Below are 18,248 nucleotides of genomic sequence, written 5' to 3' on the forward strand. Positions count from 1 at the left end.
TTGCCCTTTCTCAGGCCTGCTTGGTAATACCACATACAAACAAAGTGGGAGTGTATTAAACCAGGCCCCACCCCCAATCATACATCCACCAATAACTTGCAAGATGTGACTCAACAATGTAAAGTCCAATACAAAGGTCTCTCCCTATATATAAACAGTAGGGGAAAATTGAGAGTAAGAGTAAAGGGTAAGTAAGTGAATATTCTCCCTAAAGCAAAATGGAAGCACGGCATTGTGGGTACTTCCTGACCGATAATAGAACAGAAGGAATAAATACCTTTAATAAAAGAAATAGGGGTATATTTTTTATTTATTTCAGCGGCTATCTAGTTGCTAGGGTCCAATTTAACCTAGTAACCAGGGAGTGGTTTGAAAGAGAGATAGGAATATGAATAGGGGAGGGGCTGAATAGAAAGATAAGGAATAAAAAGTAACAATAACAATAAAACTGGAGCCTCACAGAGCAATAGGGTTTGGCTGCCGGGGTCAGTTATCCTGTTGCTAGGGTCCAAATTACCTTAGCAACCAGGGATGAGAGATTGGTATATGAATAGGGGAGGGGCTGAATAGAAAGATAAGGAATAAAAAGTAACAATAACAATAAAACTGGAGCCTCACAGAGCAATAGGGTTTGGCTGCCGGGGTCAGTTATCCTGTTGCTAGGGTCCAAATTACCTTAGCAACCAGGGATGAGAGATTGGTATATGAATAGGGGAGGGGCTGAATAGAAAGATAAGGAATAAAAAGTAACAATAACAATAAAACTGGAGCCTCACAGAGCAATAGGGTTTGGCTGCCGGGGTCAGTTTCCTGTTGCTAGGGTCCAAATTACCTTAGCAACCAGGGATGAGAGATTGGTATATGAATAGGGGAGGGGCTGAATAGAAAGATAAGGAATAAAAAGTAACAATAACAATAAAACTGGAGCCTCACAGAGCAATAGGGTTTGGCTGCCGGGGTCAGTTTTCCTGTTGCTAGGGTCCAATTACCTTAGCAACCAGGGATGAGAGATTGGTATATGAATAGGGGAGGGGCTGAATAGAAAGATAAGGAATAAAAAGTAACAATAACAATAAAACTGGAGCCTCACAGAGCAATAGGGTTTGGCTGCCGGGGTCAGTTTTCCTGTTGCTAGGGTCCAAATTACCTTAGCAACCAGGGATGAGAGATTGGTATATGAATAGGGGAGGGGCTGAATAGAAAGATAAGGAATAAAAAGTAACAATAACAATAAAACTGGAGCCTCACAGAGCAATAGGGTTTGGCTGCCGGGGTCAGTTATCCTGTTGCTAGGGTCCAAATTACCTTAGCAACCAGGGATGAGAGATTGGTATATGAATAGGGGAGGGGCTGAATAGAAAGATAAGGAATAAAAGTAACAATAACAATAAAACTGGAGCCTCACAGAGCAATAGGGTTTGGCTGCCGGGGTCAGTTTTCCCTGTTGCTAGGGTCCAAATTACCTTAGCAACCAGGGATGAGAGATTGGTATATGAATAGGGGAGGGGCTGAATAGAAAGATAAGGAATAAAAAGTAACAATAACAATAAAACTGGAGCCTCACAGAGCAATAGGGTTTGGCTGCCGGGGTCAGTTATCCTGTTGCTAGGGTCCAAATTACCTTAGCAACCAGGGATGAGAGATTGGTATATGAATAGGGGAGGGGCTGAATAGAAAGATAAGGAATAAAAAGTAACAATAACAATAAAACTTGAGCCTCACAGAGCAATAAGGTTTGGCTGCCGGGGTCAGTGACCCCCATCTGAAAGCTGCAAAGAGTGGCCACGTGGCACACTGCATGAAGTCAGGGCCAGACCGGCTTTAACTCCTGGTGCCAGGGGGCCGGGACAGGGCACCGAGCTTGCTGGGAAGATGGGCACAATGAGTCGGGCACTGATCTGCTTTTCAGTTTCCTTGGTGTCAGTCGGTGGGTCGGAGAATGGGGCACATGGAGGTGAGGAGAGAGTCCCCCCCAATATGTGCAGAGACCATACAGGGGCCGGGAATCCCCCCACTGAGCCTTCCCTCTCTGTATAGTGTTACTCCATGTGTGGGTCAGCCAATGAGCCAAACTCCCACAACTAAAGTACATTGTTCTGATTGGGTACAGGGGAATCTGGGGCGGGCACTGGGATTGGGTGGCAGTTGGGGCTTGTTTTGCTTCTGGACATTTTTTTATTGAGTCAGGGTTTCAGTTAAACTGCCTGTACGAGAGAAAGGGAGGAGTTTCTCTGGTAACCAATCACTGTATGAGACGGTATCTCTAGGAGAGGCCTGGGTTTGACTATGGGGTAAATACTGAGCCCCTAATACCCCCATGTCTTTCCTTTGTACAGCCCCTCCCAGTACAACCCCTCCCAGTACAGCCCCTCCCAGTACAACCCCTCCCAGTACAGCCCCTCCCAGTACAGCCCCTCCCAGTACAACCCGCCGGATCTTCCTCTTTATATACAGCATAGCCCAGTGGGTCTGGACCTGTATCCACAGCAGCACCCCCCAGTGGCTCTGGATGTACATTGCAGGGGGGGCTCTTGTGCTGCTCCTTATAACCCTTGTAGGCCTGTGCTCCATAGTGTGAGTTTTTTGTATCAATTCTACCCCCCTGACATCTGTCAGTGTGGCCCCCTGTGTACCCAGCGCCCCATTAATATCTGTATTTTATTCATATATATATTTCTATCACATGGAATGGATAGCAAGAGGCGGGAAGGGAAATCTGGGAATGACATAGAAAGCCCAGCAGAGGGAGGAGAGACTGGACAGACTGTTATTCCTATGGAAGGTAAGTGACTGAGAGAATGAGTTTCGGCCCCTCCTCCATCCTGCCCCCCGTCCAACCATACAGGGGTCCATACGAGCACTGGTTATTGGGTCGGGCTATGTTGCTTATAATAAATGACCCATAGAAATGTTCTATTGCAGAAGTCCAGGGAATAGGGGAGAAAGCTTCAGAGCATGGAACTGCCCCTCGGGGGGCAACAAGCAAGCAGCCAAGAGATGGAGGAGGGGGAGAGAGAACTCAGTGGGGGAATAAAAGGAAGAGGAGGAAGAGGAAGGCAGTTGGGCCCAAAGCAGCAGAAGAACTGGGGCAAAAGGAAGCAGAGGGGGCAGAAATAAGGGGGGACACAGAAGAGGAGGCGCAGGAAGAAGGAAGTGGGAAGGAAAGGGTTATGGAGTGTCTGTGGGACTGCGCCAGGTGCTGCTCTTACTGCGTCTGTCATGTTCTGAGCTATTGGGTCAGTACCATCGTTGAGCATGTGATCTGCATCTGCTGAGGTTCCCAACAGAACCAGAACTCAGCACCCAGCGTTTCCACTGTATTTTCTACTGATATGTTCCTCGGGGGCGGGATAACAGTGAGTGGGAGGGGCTAGAGCCTTTGGTCCATTAATTGAAGACTGTGCAGCTCAGTGAGCGACAGAGGCCACTGCTGTATATAGCAAAGCCAAGGATAATTAGGGAATGGGGGGCGGGACAAATAGGGGCCCTGTCATTGGCCCTACACCGTCTTGGTGGCCCACAAGTGGGGTACAAAACACAACTGCGGCCCCATTAAAACTCCCATGGTTCCCCTAATACAGAACATTCTGCTGTATTCCCGGGAAAGAAAATAAAACATCTTGTAAAACAAACTTGCATTGTAACTTATTTTCCATAAGGCCCCCCCTTATATATTTATATATAGTGACCCCCCCCCTTAACTGCCCCTTCCCCAGTGTAACCAATCCCAACTGGGCCAGCCTTTCCCCATAACTGAGCCCATTCCCTTTATCAGCTTAGTCGCTCTTCCCTGTACTTTCTCTATTTCATTACTGCCCCCCCCCCTTATATATTTATATATAGTGACCCCCCCTTAACTGCCCCTTCCCCAGTGTAACCAATCCAACTGGGCCAGCCTTTCCCCATAACTGAGCCCATTCCCTTTATCAGAGAAAGTACAGGGAAGAGCGACTAAGCTGATAAAGGGAATGGGCTCAGTTATGGGGAAAGGCTGGCCCAGTTGGGATTGGTTACACTGGGGAAGGGGCAGTTAAGGGGGGGTCACTATATATAAATATATAAGGGGGGGGGGGCAGTAATGAAATAGAGAAAGTACAGGGAAGAGCGACTAAGCTGATAAAGGGAATGGGCTCAGTTATGGGGAAAGGCTGGCCCAGTTGGGATTGGTTACACTGGGGAAGGGGCAGTTAAGGGGGGGTCACTATATATAAATATATAAGGGGGGCAGTAATGAAATAGAGAAAGTACAGGGAAGAGCGACTAAGCTGATAAAGGGAATGGGCTCAGTTATGGGGAAAGGCTGGCCCAGTTGGGATTGGTTACACTGGGGAAGGGGCAGTTAAGGGGGGGTCACTATATATAAATATATAAGGGGGGGGCAGTAATGAAATAGCTTAGTCGCTCTTCCCTGTACTTTCTCTATTTCATTACTGCCCCCCCCTTATATATTTATATATAGTGACCCCCCCTTAACTGCCCCCCCCCCAGTGTAACCAATCCCAACTGGGCCAGCCTTTCCCCATAACTGAGCCCATTCCCTTTATCAGCTTAGTCGCTCTTCCCTGTACTTTCTCTATTTCATTACTGCCCCCCCCTTATATATTATTACCAGACAGCCTGTGTGCCCCCGAGAATCAATTACCCTCCAATCCCCCCACAGACAATGGAATAATCCCTTGAGACAAAATCACCAGAACTGGGTTTATTACAGGTCAATAAATAGGAGCATTACAGTCAGAAACAAATTATTGACAATATCACACAGAATATACTCCTAAAATATGAAGGGAAAATAAAAGTCATTAGAACAGTGGTCATTTCAGTTTGTAGTTAATCGTGTCATCGGCCGGGGGTGGGGGCCCCGGGGCCCAAGTACAAACACTCCCATATCGGATTCAAATAAAAAGCACAAATGTACAAAAATGTGCATGTTTCTATACAAAAATAGTTAAAATACATTCCAGGTAAACATATAAGGCTCCTCCTTCCATGCATGGGGGGGCGGGGCTACAAATGCAAAAAAAGCCCCCTGAGCCGGAGTAAGACGACAGCACGGGGGGTATAAATGGGACTGCAGCAACACACGGGATTATCATTGAATATGAACTGGCGGATCGGGTTCTGTCGGGGGGGGTGGAATTTGTCTGTTTCAGAACCGGAGGATCTGGCTGGGTCCAGAAATAGACTGGCTAAATATTTGGCCGGAGGGTGTAATTATCTATATTTAAACCATCAAAAATAAGGCCGCCCCCCCCCGGTGCTAAACCATAGTGGGCCGGCCTGTTCCCAAAAGACCAGTCATTGGCTACAAATAAACATTTGCCCCTGAGCTGAAACAGGGGCCGCCTTGTAGATATTTTGGGCCCCCGGGGGGGGGGGGGGTAAACAACCGGACCAGAACCTCTCATTTAGGCCAAACACAGCAAAGGTTTGATGGCGGAACCAGGGGTTCAGGTTATTTCTGAGCTCAATGAACAGAGACTGCCTATTGGACAAGTTGGCAAGGAAGGGGGGGGGGGGGGGGAATTCTGGTCTATTAAAAGGGGCGGTTCACCTTTAAGTAAGTTTTAGAATGGCCAACTCTAAGCAACTTTTCAATTGGTCTTCATTATTTATAGTTTTTGAATCATTTTCAGTCTTCTTTGCAGCTTTCAAATGGGGGTCAGTGACCCCGGCAACCAAAAAAATGGTTGCTCTGTGAGGCTTCACTTTGTTATTTTGTTTTATAATTTTTTCTTTTCAGCCCCTCCCCTATTCATATATCAGTCTCTCATCCGAACCACTCCCTGGTTGCTAAGGTAATTCAGACCCTAGCAACCAGATAGCTGCTGAACAAAAAGTGAAATCATTCAAAAACTACCAACAAAGAAAACTGAAGACCAATTGCAATTTGGCTCAGAATATTACTCCCTACATCATGGCGCAGTAGCGGCCCCCCTAGTGGCTACTTATGCTCTGAAGTCGGATCTGCCTTCAATAGGGATCAATATAAGTCTTATAGCAAGCGGACCCACTATGAGTATTGGCACACCGTCGCCATAGAAACAAACGTATTGGCGATAAAAAGCTGCGTCCCCGAGTCGTTAATTAAAGGGGGGGGGGTTATATACAAATATATAAAAAGAGCAAGCGTTGTCACTTCTCATAGCACCATTCCGTCACATTTTGGGTACAGTTTTCACTTTTGGGGGGGGGGGTATGTGCTACAGACAATATGCGCATTTGTAAACCTCTGGAAGCGCGTCCAGGGGGCGGCGGCCTACATTGTGCCAAGATACCCGATTGGCCGGCTGGTCGCCGACTAGTGTATTGCATCTATACGCCACTGGGGGATCAGCCGGTGGCAAATCCAAAGCGACCAATCAGCTTTGGAAGTGATAAAAAAAAGCTCAAACATACGGCAAAACGCGTTTTTTTCCATGCGCGGAACCAGATTTGGCGCCAGAGCGGATCACACAAGCGGCACTGACCAACAAAAAGCGAAAAAGATCGGTCGACAAATGCGAATAATTTAGTGTAATGTACAAAGGGGCGGCGGTTGCATGCCTGAAACTCAGCGCAGGGGGCGGGGCCATTATTCACAAAATTATACACTTTGTTTTCGATTTCTTCTTCTTTTTGCCGTCTTTGCTCATCTTCTCTTTGTGCTTCCGGATCTCTCGCACTAACGTGTAGAAAGCGTCGTCCACGCCCTGCGGGGGAGGGGAAAACACGAGAATGAGTGGGCGGGGCAAGCCCTGGGAAAGGGTTAATTTCACTAAATCATTATATTTAGCAAAGCCTTGATTATTAGCAACCAAAACCCGCCCCCAACTGGCAATAAAACCGCCACTCGATTGGCTCTTGGGGTTCGGATTCTATCCCTATAAATTAGGAACCAGCAGCCAATAGGAAGGCAGCTCGCCTAGGAATAAAAGTTGGCCAATGGGAGGCCCCAGCAGAGTTCTCAATCGCACAGAGTGATCCAATCAGCAAGCAAAGACATTGTGGAAGCACAGCAGAAAGAGAGACGCCAATCACCATGGTTACCACGGGGCCTATTTACTAACAATCACAGCGTCTAATGTTATTAAACGGGTTACTCGCCGTTAACTTTTAGTATGATCTAGAGAGCGATATTCTGAGACTATTTGCAATTGGTCTTCATTTTTTATCGTTTGTCAATTTTTAGTTATTTCATTTTTTGTTCAGCAGCTCTCTGGTTGCTAGGGTCCAAGTTACCTTAGCAACCAGGAAGCAGTTTGAGTGTGAGGATGGTAAATGAATAGGAGGGGGACCCCAATAGAAAAATAAGTAATAAAAAGTAACAATAATAATAATAACTGCAGCCTCACAGAGCAACAGTTGCCGGGGTCAGTGACCCCCATTTGAAAGCAGCAAATAATTCAAAAACTATAAGACATAAATAATGAAGACCAATTGAAAAGCTGCTTAGAATAGGCCATTCTATAACACAGTAACAGTTAACATGAACCCTTTAACTCCAGAACCAAGTTTGTCTTATATTCCAATGTCAGTAAATAGGCCCCTCCCACCGCGTGCAACAGATTTGTTCAGATTCCAACAGTGAGGGGGGGGGGGGGGCTCAGCGCCATGTCTGATTAATCATCGTCCAATCACAATTAAGTTAACAGAGAACCATCTCTGCTTTCCCTTGGCTCCACCGGATTGGCCAGAGATGCGCCCCCAGATTCCCAGCGAGAGTTTTTTTGGGGGGCTCAGGAGCGAGGGACTTACCCCGTCACATCACTCGGCATTTTTTAACTTTCACACATCCGGGGGTCTTTTCTTCTTTGCTCATCTTTTTCAATCTGTACTGCCGGATTTCTCTCACCAATGTATAAAAAGCATCCTCCACTCTCTGCATTGCAAAACATACAACTCCTTTACCCGCCATCACTCGGGGGGGCCCCCACCCCAAAGCTGAGGGTCCCACCTCCGCCAGGTACAGTCAATCATGGGGGGGGGGGGGGGAAGGAAAAGAAAGGGACACCAGCGATACAGGAAGTTCCCAAGATTCAATGCTTATTTGTGCCCTGGGTACCCCTGGAACTATAGCGGGGTGACTGTTACCCCAATGTTTCTATATATCTGTAACCTTGTTATGGGCTAAGGGGGCCCAGCCTGAAGGCCAGTTAGGGGGGGATTTGGGGTGAGTGCTTATTTGTGCCCTGGGTACCCCTGGAACTATAGCGGGGTGACTGTTACCCCAATGTTTCTATATATCTGTAACCTTGTTATGGGCTAAGGGGGCCCAGCCTGAAGGCCAGTTAGGGGGGGATTTGGGGTGAGTGCTTATTTGTGCCCTGGGTACCCCTGGAACTATAGCGGGGTGACTGTTACCCCAATGTTTCTATATATCTGTAACCTTGTTATGGGCTAAGAGGGCCCAGCCTGAAGGCCAGTTAGGGGGGGGATTTGGGGTGAGTGCTTATTTGTGCCCTGGGTACCCCTGGAACTAATACAATACATTATATAAATTCTCAACACACAATAGGAGCCAATGGATATGGGAGGGCACCATGATTCCAGGAAGCAGATTGATTTCCCAATGCAGAGAGGGGAGGAGGAAAGACAACCCATCACCGGAGAAGTGGGCGGAGCCCCCAGAGATTGGCAGCTGTCTGGGCGCCGACACCCAAAAGGAACACAGATTGCACTTGTGAGAGCAAAGAAGATTATTGTAGAAGCAGTTGGAAGGGATGAGTGAAACAATGTAATAAGAAGAACCCAAATACGTACTAAGCACAATTCAGCAGGAACAGCCCCCTAAGTTTGCTCATAGCCTGTACAGAGAGATACCATACAACTATGGCACATAGGGATTCCCCTGTACTAAGCACAATTCAGCAGGAACAGCCCCCTAAGTTTGCCCATAGCCTGTACAGAGAGATACCATAAAACTATGGCACATAGGGATTCCCCTGTACTAAGCACAATTCAGCAGGAACAGCCCCCTAAGTTTGCTCATAGCCTGTACAGAGAGATACCATAAAACTATGGCACATAGGGATTCCCTGTACTAAGCACAATTCAGCAGGAACAGCCCCCTAAGTTTGCCCATAGCCTGTACAGAGAGATACCATAAAACTATGGCACATAGGGATTCCCCTGTACTAAGCACAATTCAGCAGGAACAGCCCCCTAAGTTTGCCCATAGCCTGTACAGAGAGATACCATAAAACTATGGCACATAGGGATTCCCCTGTACTAAGCACAATTCAGCAGGAACAGCCCCCTAAGTTTGCCCATAGCCTGTACAGAGAGATACCATAAAACTATGGCACATAGGGATTCCCCTGTACTAAGCACAATTCAGCAGGAACAGCCTAGAACGCTGCTAGACAATTCTGTGGAGTATTTTTGTTCTGCAGATTCCTTTTACAAAAAGAAGTGCAAGCGCCGGGGCAACAGCTAAGGCTGAATAGTTGGACCTTGGGTCACACTGCAGCAATGGACCAGCCGCTCAGTACAGAACCTTCCCCAACTCGACCTTTGTTCAAATACACAAATTTGCTGGGGGGCAGCGCGTCCCGTTACCTGTCTGGTTTTGGCCGACGTCTCGATGAAGGGAATCCCGTAACTCCGGGCTAAATCCTGCGCCTGTTTGGTGTCCACCGTCCGGGAGGGCAGGTCGCACTTGTTGCCCACCAGAACCATCGGCACGTCCTCCGAATCCTTCACTCGCTTTATCTGCTCCCTGCGGGGAAATAACGCAAGTGCGTCGGGTCAGTCCTCAACCGGGTCTGGTTCCGACTCTCCACACATTGTAGCAGCTGCTTCTACTACAATGTGTCAGGAGTCAGAAGCAGCAGTGCAGCCAATATCTATATAAGGCAGAGAATGAGCCCCTTACCTATAATGGTGAATATCCTCGAAGGATTTGGTGTTGTTAATGGCAAACACGCAGAGAAACCCCTCCCCGGTCCTCATGTACTGGTCCCTCATTGCGCTGTACTCCTCCTGCCCCGCGGTGTCCAGTATGTCCAACAGGCAGGTCTCCCCATCGATCACCACTTGCTTCCTGTACGAGTCCTGCGGGGGCAAAAGGGGTATGAGCGGAGGCTTTTAGCCAAGGGCCCCCCTGCTGTGGGATGTTATAGAACAGCTAATTCTAAGCAACTTTTCAATTGGTCTTCATTATTTATTTGTTATAGTTTTTGAATTATTTGCCTTTCAAATGGGGGTCACTGACCCCGGCAACCAAACCCTATTGCTCTGTGAGGCTCCAGTTTTATTGTTATTGTTACTTTTTATTCCTTATCTTTCTATTCAGCCCCTCCCCTATTCATATACCAGTCTCTCATCCAAACCACTCCCTGGTTGCTAAGGTAACTTGGACCCTCGCAACTAAAAACCTATTGCTCTGTTAGGCTCCAGTTTTATTGTTATTGTTACTTTTTATTCCTTATCTTTCTATTCAGGCCCCTCCCCTATTCATATAGCAGTGTCTCTTTCAAACTGCTGCCTGGTTGCTAAGGTAACTTGGACCCTAGCAACCAAAACCTATTGCTCTGTGAGGCTCCAGTTTTATTGTTATTGTTACTTTTTATTCCTTAAATTTCTATTCAGCCCCTCCCCTATTCATATATCAGTCTCTCTTTCAAACTGCTGCCTGGTTGCTAAGGTTAATTTGGACCCTAGCAACCAATGACCTGCAGAAGACCAATTGCAAATTGTCTCAGAATATCATATCTACATCCAACTAAATGTTAACTCAAAGGGGAACATTTAAGGGTGTATGGGAAGCCAGCACTTACACAGAGCCCAATGTACTGTATTGGGGGGGGGGGTCACATGACCAATATTTAAGGACCGCCCCCCCCACCCTGAAGCAGCCTTACCTCTATGGTGGGATCATATTCATCCACAAAATGGTTCTGGATGAGCTGAATGGTGAGGGCGCTCTTCCCTACGCCTCCCGCTCCGACCACCACAAGTTTGTACTCCGTCATCTTGGCGCCAAATCTGTAAAGATAAACAGTAACCGAGGGGTTAATTTATTTCCCATCAGCCTCAGTCCCAAGAATGGTGCCCAACCAAACCCTTGTGTTTGTCTGCTTCCCCCTGTTAGATTGTTAGCTCTTCTGCACAGTTCCTTAGTCTCTATAGAGGGAGTCGGTGCTTTGCTTGCTCCATTCTCCTATAGGACAGGGCCCTGTTAGATTGTTAGCTCTTCTGAACAGTTCCTAACAGGGCCCTGTCCAATAAGAGCAGAGAGCAAGCAAAGCACAGATACCCTCTATAGAAACTTAGATTGTTAGCTCTTCTGAACAGTTACTAGGTGTCTATAGAGGGTGCCTGTGCTTTGCTTGCTCTCTGCTCTTATTGGACAGGGCCCCGTTAGACTGTAAGCTCTTCTGAACAGTTCCTTAGTGTCTAACAGGGCCCTGTCCAATAGGAGCAGGGAGCAAGCAAAGAACAAGTGCCCTCTATAGACACTAAGGAACTGTTCAGAAGAGCTAACAATCTATCGAGGGCTCTTTTGCTTTGCATGCTCCCTTCTCCTATTGGACAGGGCTGCATTTTGCTGCCTAACAACGAGTAGTGGGGCAGATTCTGGACTCCGGGGGGTTTGGGGGGGGGCTTTTGGGCACAATATCTTTTGGTATAGGGGGGGGGAAGGGAATCCCTGCAACCCACTGGTTGAGCTGGTCCCGGGCAGGTAATGGGCCTTACATGTCACTAGCCCAGCTGGCATTTAGTCCTGAGGGATGGCAGAACCAGACAAATGCCCAGTAGCCCATAAACCCTAAGGGAAAGCCACAAGATGCCCCGCCCCCCCAATAATGTATAGGTGGGTACCGATCACTTATATGGGGGTCACTCCCCTACAGCACCCACTGCAAGTGGGTCACATATCAATTTGCTGGGCACAATGAATCGGAGTAAAGAATCCTGGAACCAATCTGGCCCATTCCTACTAAATGGCAATAAATCTCAGTCATTATCTCTGTACAGGGTCACTGATAGAGCTGCTGTAAGGGCGGCACACTAAAGCATTTACTTTATAGCAGCGCAAAGTTCAAGGGCTCAGCCCCATCCCTCCCAGGGACTCCCAGTGCCCCACTGAATTCTGGGACTAAAATAACTGGGTCTGGGTATAACTGGGCTCTCCCTGCACTGCTTCATACAGGGATACAGTTATATAAACAGTCAGAACCAGTTACACAACTATAAACCCAGTGAGAATGAGGGATGAATGGATATTGGGGAGTTGTATCAGGAGTCAGAACCAGCAGTGCAGAGAAGGGAAAGAGACAGACACAGTGACAGTTACACATAACTATAAACCCAGTGAGAATGAGGAATGAATGGGTATTGGGGAGTTGTATCAGGAGTCAGAACCAGCAGTGCAGGGAAGGGACAGACACAATAAATGGATATTGGGAAGATTTCCTTCCAGCGTTTGGGCGGAGTTCCCCTTTAAAACAAAGTTCTCTCTCTATAAAGTGTAATTGTGGGGATGACCTGTGTGGCCCCCGGCCAATGAGAATGCATCATGCGCCAGAGGAATGCGGCCACATACAAACACAAGATTCTCTGTAACCGCTAAATCAACAGCGTCTGTCATAAAGTGAAACAGCCGTACCCACCCCCGGGCGAGATTGGTATCTGGGCCAGACACCGGGGCCCAGGCTGGTGCAACCGGTTCTACAGCTCACACTTTCCTTCCAAACACAATAGGCACCTGGGTCTTGGGCAGAACTGTGCTACTAGCACCTTCCTACCCCCCACCGTCCCCCTGTCACATGACCCTTTGTTAATACCAACCCCTCTGTTTGTCATCTCCAGGTTACTGACTAGTCACAACCACATTAGTGTCACTCAGCTGCTGCCCCGGGGGCAAAAGCTACAGGGATGGCATTCCAATATGCCCACTGTGACAGAATGTTCTGTTATACAGATAGCTAGAATCTCAGCCATAAAGCAGGGCAGGACTGCTGCTTACAATGGGGGGATCAGATAGGATCTGTGCCACTGTGACAGAATGCTCTGTTATACAGATAGCTAGAATCTCAGCCATAAAGCAGGGCAGGACTGCTGCTTACAATGGGGGGATCAGATAGGATCTGTGCCACTGTGACAGAATGCTCTGTTATACAGATAGCTAGAATCTCAGCCATAAAGCAGGGCAGGACTGCTGCTTACAATGGGGGGATCAGATAGGATCTGTGCCACTGTGACAGAATGCTCTGTTATACAGATAGCTAGAATCTCAGCCATAAAGCAGGGCAGGACTGCTGCTTACAATGGGGGGGGATCAGATAGGATCTGTGCCACTGTGACAGAATGCTCTGTTATACAGATAGCTAGAATCTCAGCCATAAAGCAGGGCAGGACTGCTGCTTACAATGGGGGATCAGATAGGATCTGTGCCACTGTGACAGAATGCTCTGTTATACAGATAGCTAGAATCTCAGCCATAAAGCAGGGCAGGACTGCTGCTTACAATGGGGGGATCAGATAGGATCTGTGCCACTGTGACAGAATGCTCTGTTATACAGATAGCTAGAATCTCAGCCATAAAGCAGGGCAGGACTGCTGCTTACAATGGGGGGGGGGATCAGATAGGATCTGTGCCACTGTGACAGAATGCTCTGTTATACAGATAGCTAGAATCTCAGCCATAAAGCAGGGCAGGACTGCTGCTTACAATGGGAGGGATCAGATAGGATCTGTGCCACTGTGACAGAATGCTCTGTTATACAGATAGCTAGAATCTCAGCCATAAAGCAGGGCAGGACTGCTGCTTACAATGGGGGGATCAGATAGGATCTGTGCCACTGTGACAGAATGTTCTGTTATACAGATAGCTAGAATCTCAGCCATAAAGCAGGGCAGGACTGCTGCTTACAATGGGGGGATCAGATAGGATCTGTGCCACTGTGACAGAATGCTCTGTTATACAGATAGCTAGAATCTCAGCCATAAAGCAGGGCAGGACTGCTGCTTACAATGGGGGGATCAGATAGGATCTGTGCCACTGTGACAGAATGCTCTGTTATACAGATAGCTAGAATCTCAGCCATAAAGCAGGGCAGGACTGCTGCTTACAATGGGGGGATCAGATAGGATCTGTGCCACTGTGACAGAATGCTCTGTTATACAGATAGCTAGAATCTCAGCCATAAAGCAGGGCAGGACTGCTGCTTACAATGGGGGGATCAGATAGGATCTGTGCCACTGTGACAGAATGCTCTGTTATACAGATAGCTAGAATCTCAGCCATAAAGCAGGGCAGGACTGCTGCTTACAATGGGGGGGATCAGATAGGATCTGTGCCACTGTGACAGAATGCTCTGTTATACAGATAGCTAGAATCTCAGCCATAAAGCAGGGCAGGACTGCTGCTTACAATGGGGGATCAGATAGGATCTGTGCCACTGTGACAGAATGCTCTGTTATACAGATAGCTAGAATCTCAGCCATAAAGCAGGGCAGGACTGCTGCTTACAATGGGGGGATCAGATAGGATCTGTGCCACTGTGACAGAATGCTCTGTTATACAGATAGCTAGAATCTCAGCCATAAAGCAGGGCAGGACTGCTGCTTACAATGGGGGGATCAGATAGGATATCTGCCCTCTGGTACAGAATAGTAGGCAATTAATTTACCCCTCTGCTTTAGTTCAGTGGCAATTTCAGGCCCTTCGTCCTCCATGTATTAAGGGCCACAGATGAAGTCATGTGACCCCCAGTAGAAACAGAGGGGGATATGTAACCCGTCCCCCATTTCTCTATACAGAACATTACTGATGCCCCTATACCGACAAACTAGGGGTATTTACCCTTTTAGCACCTTAAATATTAAAGTCCTATTCTTGTGGTTGGGGGGGGGGGGGGGGGACTAGGAGTCAAAAATAGGCCCAAAGAACTGCAGGGGGCATTCCCTAGAGACCCTGTAAAGAAGTATAACGGACAAAGACAACACATCCTGGGGGGGGGGGGGGGTAATTGTGGTCCCAGGGAATTACCCCTAAACGCAGTACCCCAATAAGCTGAAAAAAGAGACAAATGGGGCACAAGTAGACAGAGACCAATCAAAGCAGGGGGGCAGAATGGGAGAGAGAGGAATAAAGCCCCAAGGGGGGCAGAATGGGAGAGAGAGGAATAAAGCCCCAAGGGGGGCAGAATGGGAGAGAGAGGAATAAAGCCCCAAGGGGGGCAGAATGGGAGAGAGAGGAATAAAGCCCCAAGGGGGGCAGAATGGGAGAGAGAGGAATAAAGCCCCAAGAGGGGCAGAATGGGAGAGAGAGGAATAAAGCCCCAAGAGGGGCAGAATGGGAGAGAGAGGAATAAAGCCCCAAGAGGGGCAGAATGGGAGAGAGAGGAATAAAGCCCCAAGAGGGGCAGAATGGGAGAAAGAGGAAAGCCACAGGGGTAGGGGGCAGAATGGGAGAAAGGAATAAACCCCTGGGGGGGCAGAATGGGAGAAAGGAATAAACCCCTCGGGGGGCAGAATGGGAGAAAGGAATAAACCCCTCGGGGGGCAGAATGGGAGAAAGGAATAAACCCCTCGGGGGGCAGAATGGGAGAAAGGAATAAACCCCTCGGGGGGCAGAATGGGAGAAAGGATGAACCCCTGGGGGGCAGAATGGGAGAAAGGAATAAACCCCTGGGGGGCAGAATGGGAGAAAGGAATAAACCCCTGGGGGGCAGAATGGGAGAAAGGAATAAACCCCTGGGGGGCAGAATGGGAGAAAGGAATAAACCCCTGGGGGGCAGAATGGGGATCCCCTTGGGATCAGTGGGTAAAGCAAGGGAAGGCAGGGGGGGTAGGAAGAAAGGGACCAGCAGCCACTTGCCCCAAGGGGTACAATACAGAGAGAACAGATCAGGAGGCAGTAATACCCCTGGTGGGGTAAATATAGGGGATCGCTAGGGGCAGGAATAAAGGGCCCAAAGCAACTACCGGCCGGGGGTAAATATAGCAGTTACACCCATGGGCCCAGGAAGGATGAGTAGTTACCCGCAAGGGGCAGATAGAGAGAATCAGAAGCCAATTAGCCCCACGGTGGGGTAGCTGAGGGGGATCAGGAGATCCTTATACCCCGGGGTGGGGGGCAAATTGTAACCGGCCAGTTACCCAGAGAGAAGGCCAAATACCAGCCCCCGGCTGCAGTTAACCCCCAAGGCTTAGTACCCACATACCCCCCGCTGGGGTAACTAGCCAGGCATTGTACCCCCCGGGCCGCACTCACTCACCGGTATGCTGGCGGCTGGGGCTCACGGCTGCATGCTTCCCCCTGGGGATGGGGCCCGGGCTGGAGCAGAGAGAGAAGGCGGCGCTGCCGGTCCCGCACACACAGGCCTGGGCCGGAGACTCCCAGGGGCTCTTTAAATACGAGCTATAAATACAACGGGGATTCGCCGGTGACGTCAGAGCGATTTGGCCTCCCTCATTGGCTGAAGGCGGAATGCAAATGAAAGCGCCCCGCCCCGAACGCTAGGCTACTCCCCGATGGTACCGCCCCCCTGGTGTGACGTACGGGCCGAGGGGCGTGGTGTCCTGGTTACTATTGAGTAAAGGGCAAGTAAGCCTGATAATTCGTCTGCAGGAAATGCCATGACGTAACGCTCAGATCTTTAACCCTGAGAGCAGTGAAGCTGCCATACTGTCTGTCCGTGTGTGTGAAAACTTGTAATTGTCTATCATTTAATCAAGTACTGAAAGAGAGAAAGTGGCGGATAAAGTAGTAAATACTATTTTCCCTATTCATTTGGAAGCAGGGTGGTAAACTGCAGAGAAAATACTCATTTGCAATTGGTCTTCATTTTTTATTATTTGTAGTTTTTTAATTATTTCAATTCTTGTTCGGCAGCTCTCCCGTTCCACTGCTATCTGGCTGCTAGGGCTCCAATTACCTTAGCAACCAGGGAGTGGTATGAATGAGAGACAGGAATATGAATAGGGGAGGGGCTGAATAGAAAGATAAGGAATAAAAAGTAACAGTAACAATAAAACTGGAGCCTCACAGAGCAATAGGGTTTGGTTGCTAGGGTCCAAGTTACCCTAGCAACCAGCGAGTGGTATGAATGAGAGACTGGAATATGAATAGGGGAGGGGCCGAATAGAAAGATAAGGAATAAAAAGTAACAATAACAATAAAACTGGAGCCTCACAGAACAATAGGTTTTGGCTGCCGGGGTCAGTTATCCTGTTGCTAGGGTCCAAATTACCTTGGCAACCAGGGATGAGAGACTGGTATATGAATAGGGGAGGGGCTGAATAGAAAGATAAGGAATAAAAAGTAACAATAACAATAAAACTGGAGCCTCACAGAGCAATAGGGTTTGGCTGCCGGGGTCAGTGACCCCCATTTGAAAGCTGCAAAGAGTCACAGAATTCAAAAATTATAAGAAATAAATAATGAAGACCAACTGAAAAGTTGCTAAGAATAGACCTTTGAGTTAACTTATGATGTAGAGAGTGATATTCTGAGACAATTTGCAATTGGTCTTCATTTTTTATTATTTGTAGTTTTTAATTATTTTACATTTTGTTCAGCGGCTCTCCAGTTTGGAATTTTAGCAGCTATCTGGTTGCTAGGGTCCAAATTACCTTAGAAACCGGGGACTTGCTAAGGTAGAGTTGCAATGAGAGACAGGAATATGAATAGGAGAGGGGCTGAATAGAAAGATAAGGAATAAAAAGTAACAATAACAATAAAACTGGAGCCTCACAGAGCAATAGGGTTTGGCTGCCGGGGTCAGTGACCCCCATTTGAAAGCTGCAAAGAGGCAGAAGAAGAAGGGAAATAATTAAAAAATGATAGCAAATAAATAATAAAGACCAACTGAAAAGTTGCTTCCAATTGGGCTTTCTATAAAAGTTAATTTAATTGTGTTGTGAGACCCAGTAAAAGCTACTGTTTCGCCACTGGTTGGCTTCATTTTTTTTTTTTTTGTGAAAAAATAAAATTGTGCATTGCACAAGGAGGGGTGTGAGCAGGGGGGCGGGCTCTACGAGTGGCATAGGGGCGTCCTATATTTTATTATGGCCCTGTGCATGGCCAGACACCAGCTTAATGACCCTGCTCCTCCCCTTCCATGTGATAATACCCTACAGGCTTCATGGATGGGGTATTAGCACATACACGCTGCCACCTTTGGCTGTGCCCCTGTATGTATAGTTAGATAAGGACCCACTAGGGTGCCACTAGCCTGACCAGTAAAAATAATGCTTTTTTAATGTTATGAATCGGGAAGAAAGGTAAAAAATATACAAAGGTTTTTGGGGTTTTT

At 47.9% G+C, this 18,248-nt stretch overlaps 1 protein-coding gene across 3 annotated transcripts; it reads right to left on the reverse strand.

Moving 5' to 3' along the window:
• Nucleotides 1-6,087: 6,087 nt before the first annotated feature.
• Nucleotides 6,088-16,348, reverse strand: krasl (Kirsten rat sarcoma viral oncogene homolog like). Of its 3 annotated transcripts, XM_004920123.4 has the most exons (7): nt 16,209-16,348; nt 10,845-10,968; nt 9,857-10,035; nt 9,541-9,700; nt 7,746-7,861; nt 7,475; nt 6,088-6,692 (listed from the first exon to the last, which is right to left on the reverse strand). In XM_004920123.4, exons 2-7 carry the CDS (start codon nt 10,953-10,955, stop codon nt 6,579-6,581), a joined length of 681 nt encoding a protein of 226 aa, XP_004920180.1. In that variant the 5' UTR covers nt 10,956-10,968; nt 16,209-16,348; the 3' UTR covers nt 6,088-6,578. The 3 variants fall into 3 exon arrangements, with proteins under 3 accessions (XP_004920180.1, XP_002943663.1, XP_004920181.1); XM_004920124.4 differs by lacking the exon at nt 7,475 and having other exon boundaries at nt 6,184-6,692; nt 7,738-7,861; nt 16,209-16,347; XM_002943617.5 differs by lacking the exons at nt 7,475; nt 7,746-7,861 and having other exon boundaries at nt 16,209-16,346.
• Nucleotides 16,349-18,248: the final 1,900 nt, after the last annotated feature.

This window comes from Xenopus tropicalis, chromosome 3, assembly GCF_000004195.4.
Source record: "Xenopus tropicalis strain Nigerian chromosome 3, UCB_Xtro_10.0, whole genome shotgun sequence".
Taxonomy (NCBI): domain Eukaryota; kingdom Metazoa; phylum Chordata; class Amphibia; order Anura; family Pipidae; genus Xenopus; species Xenopus tropicalis.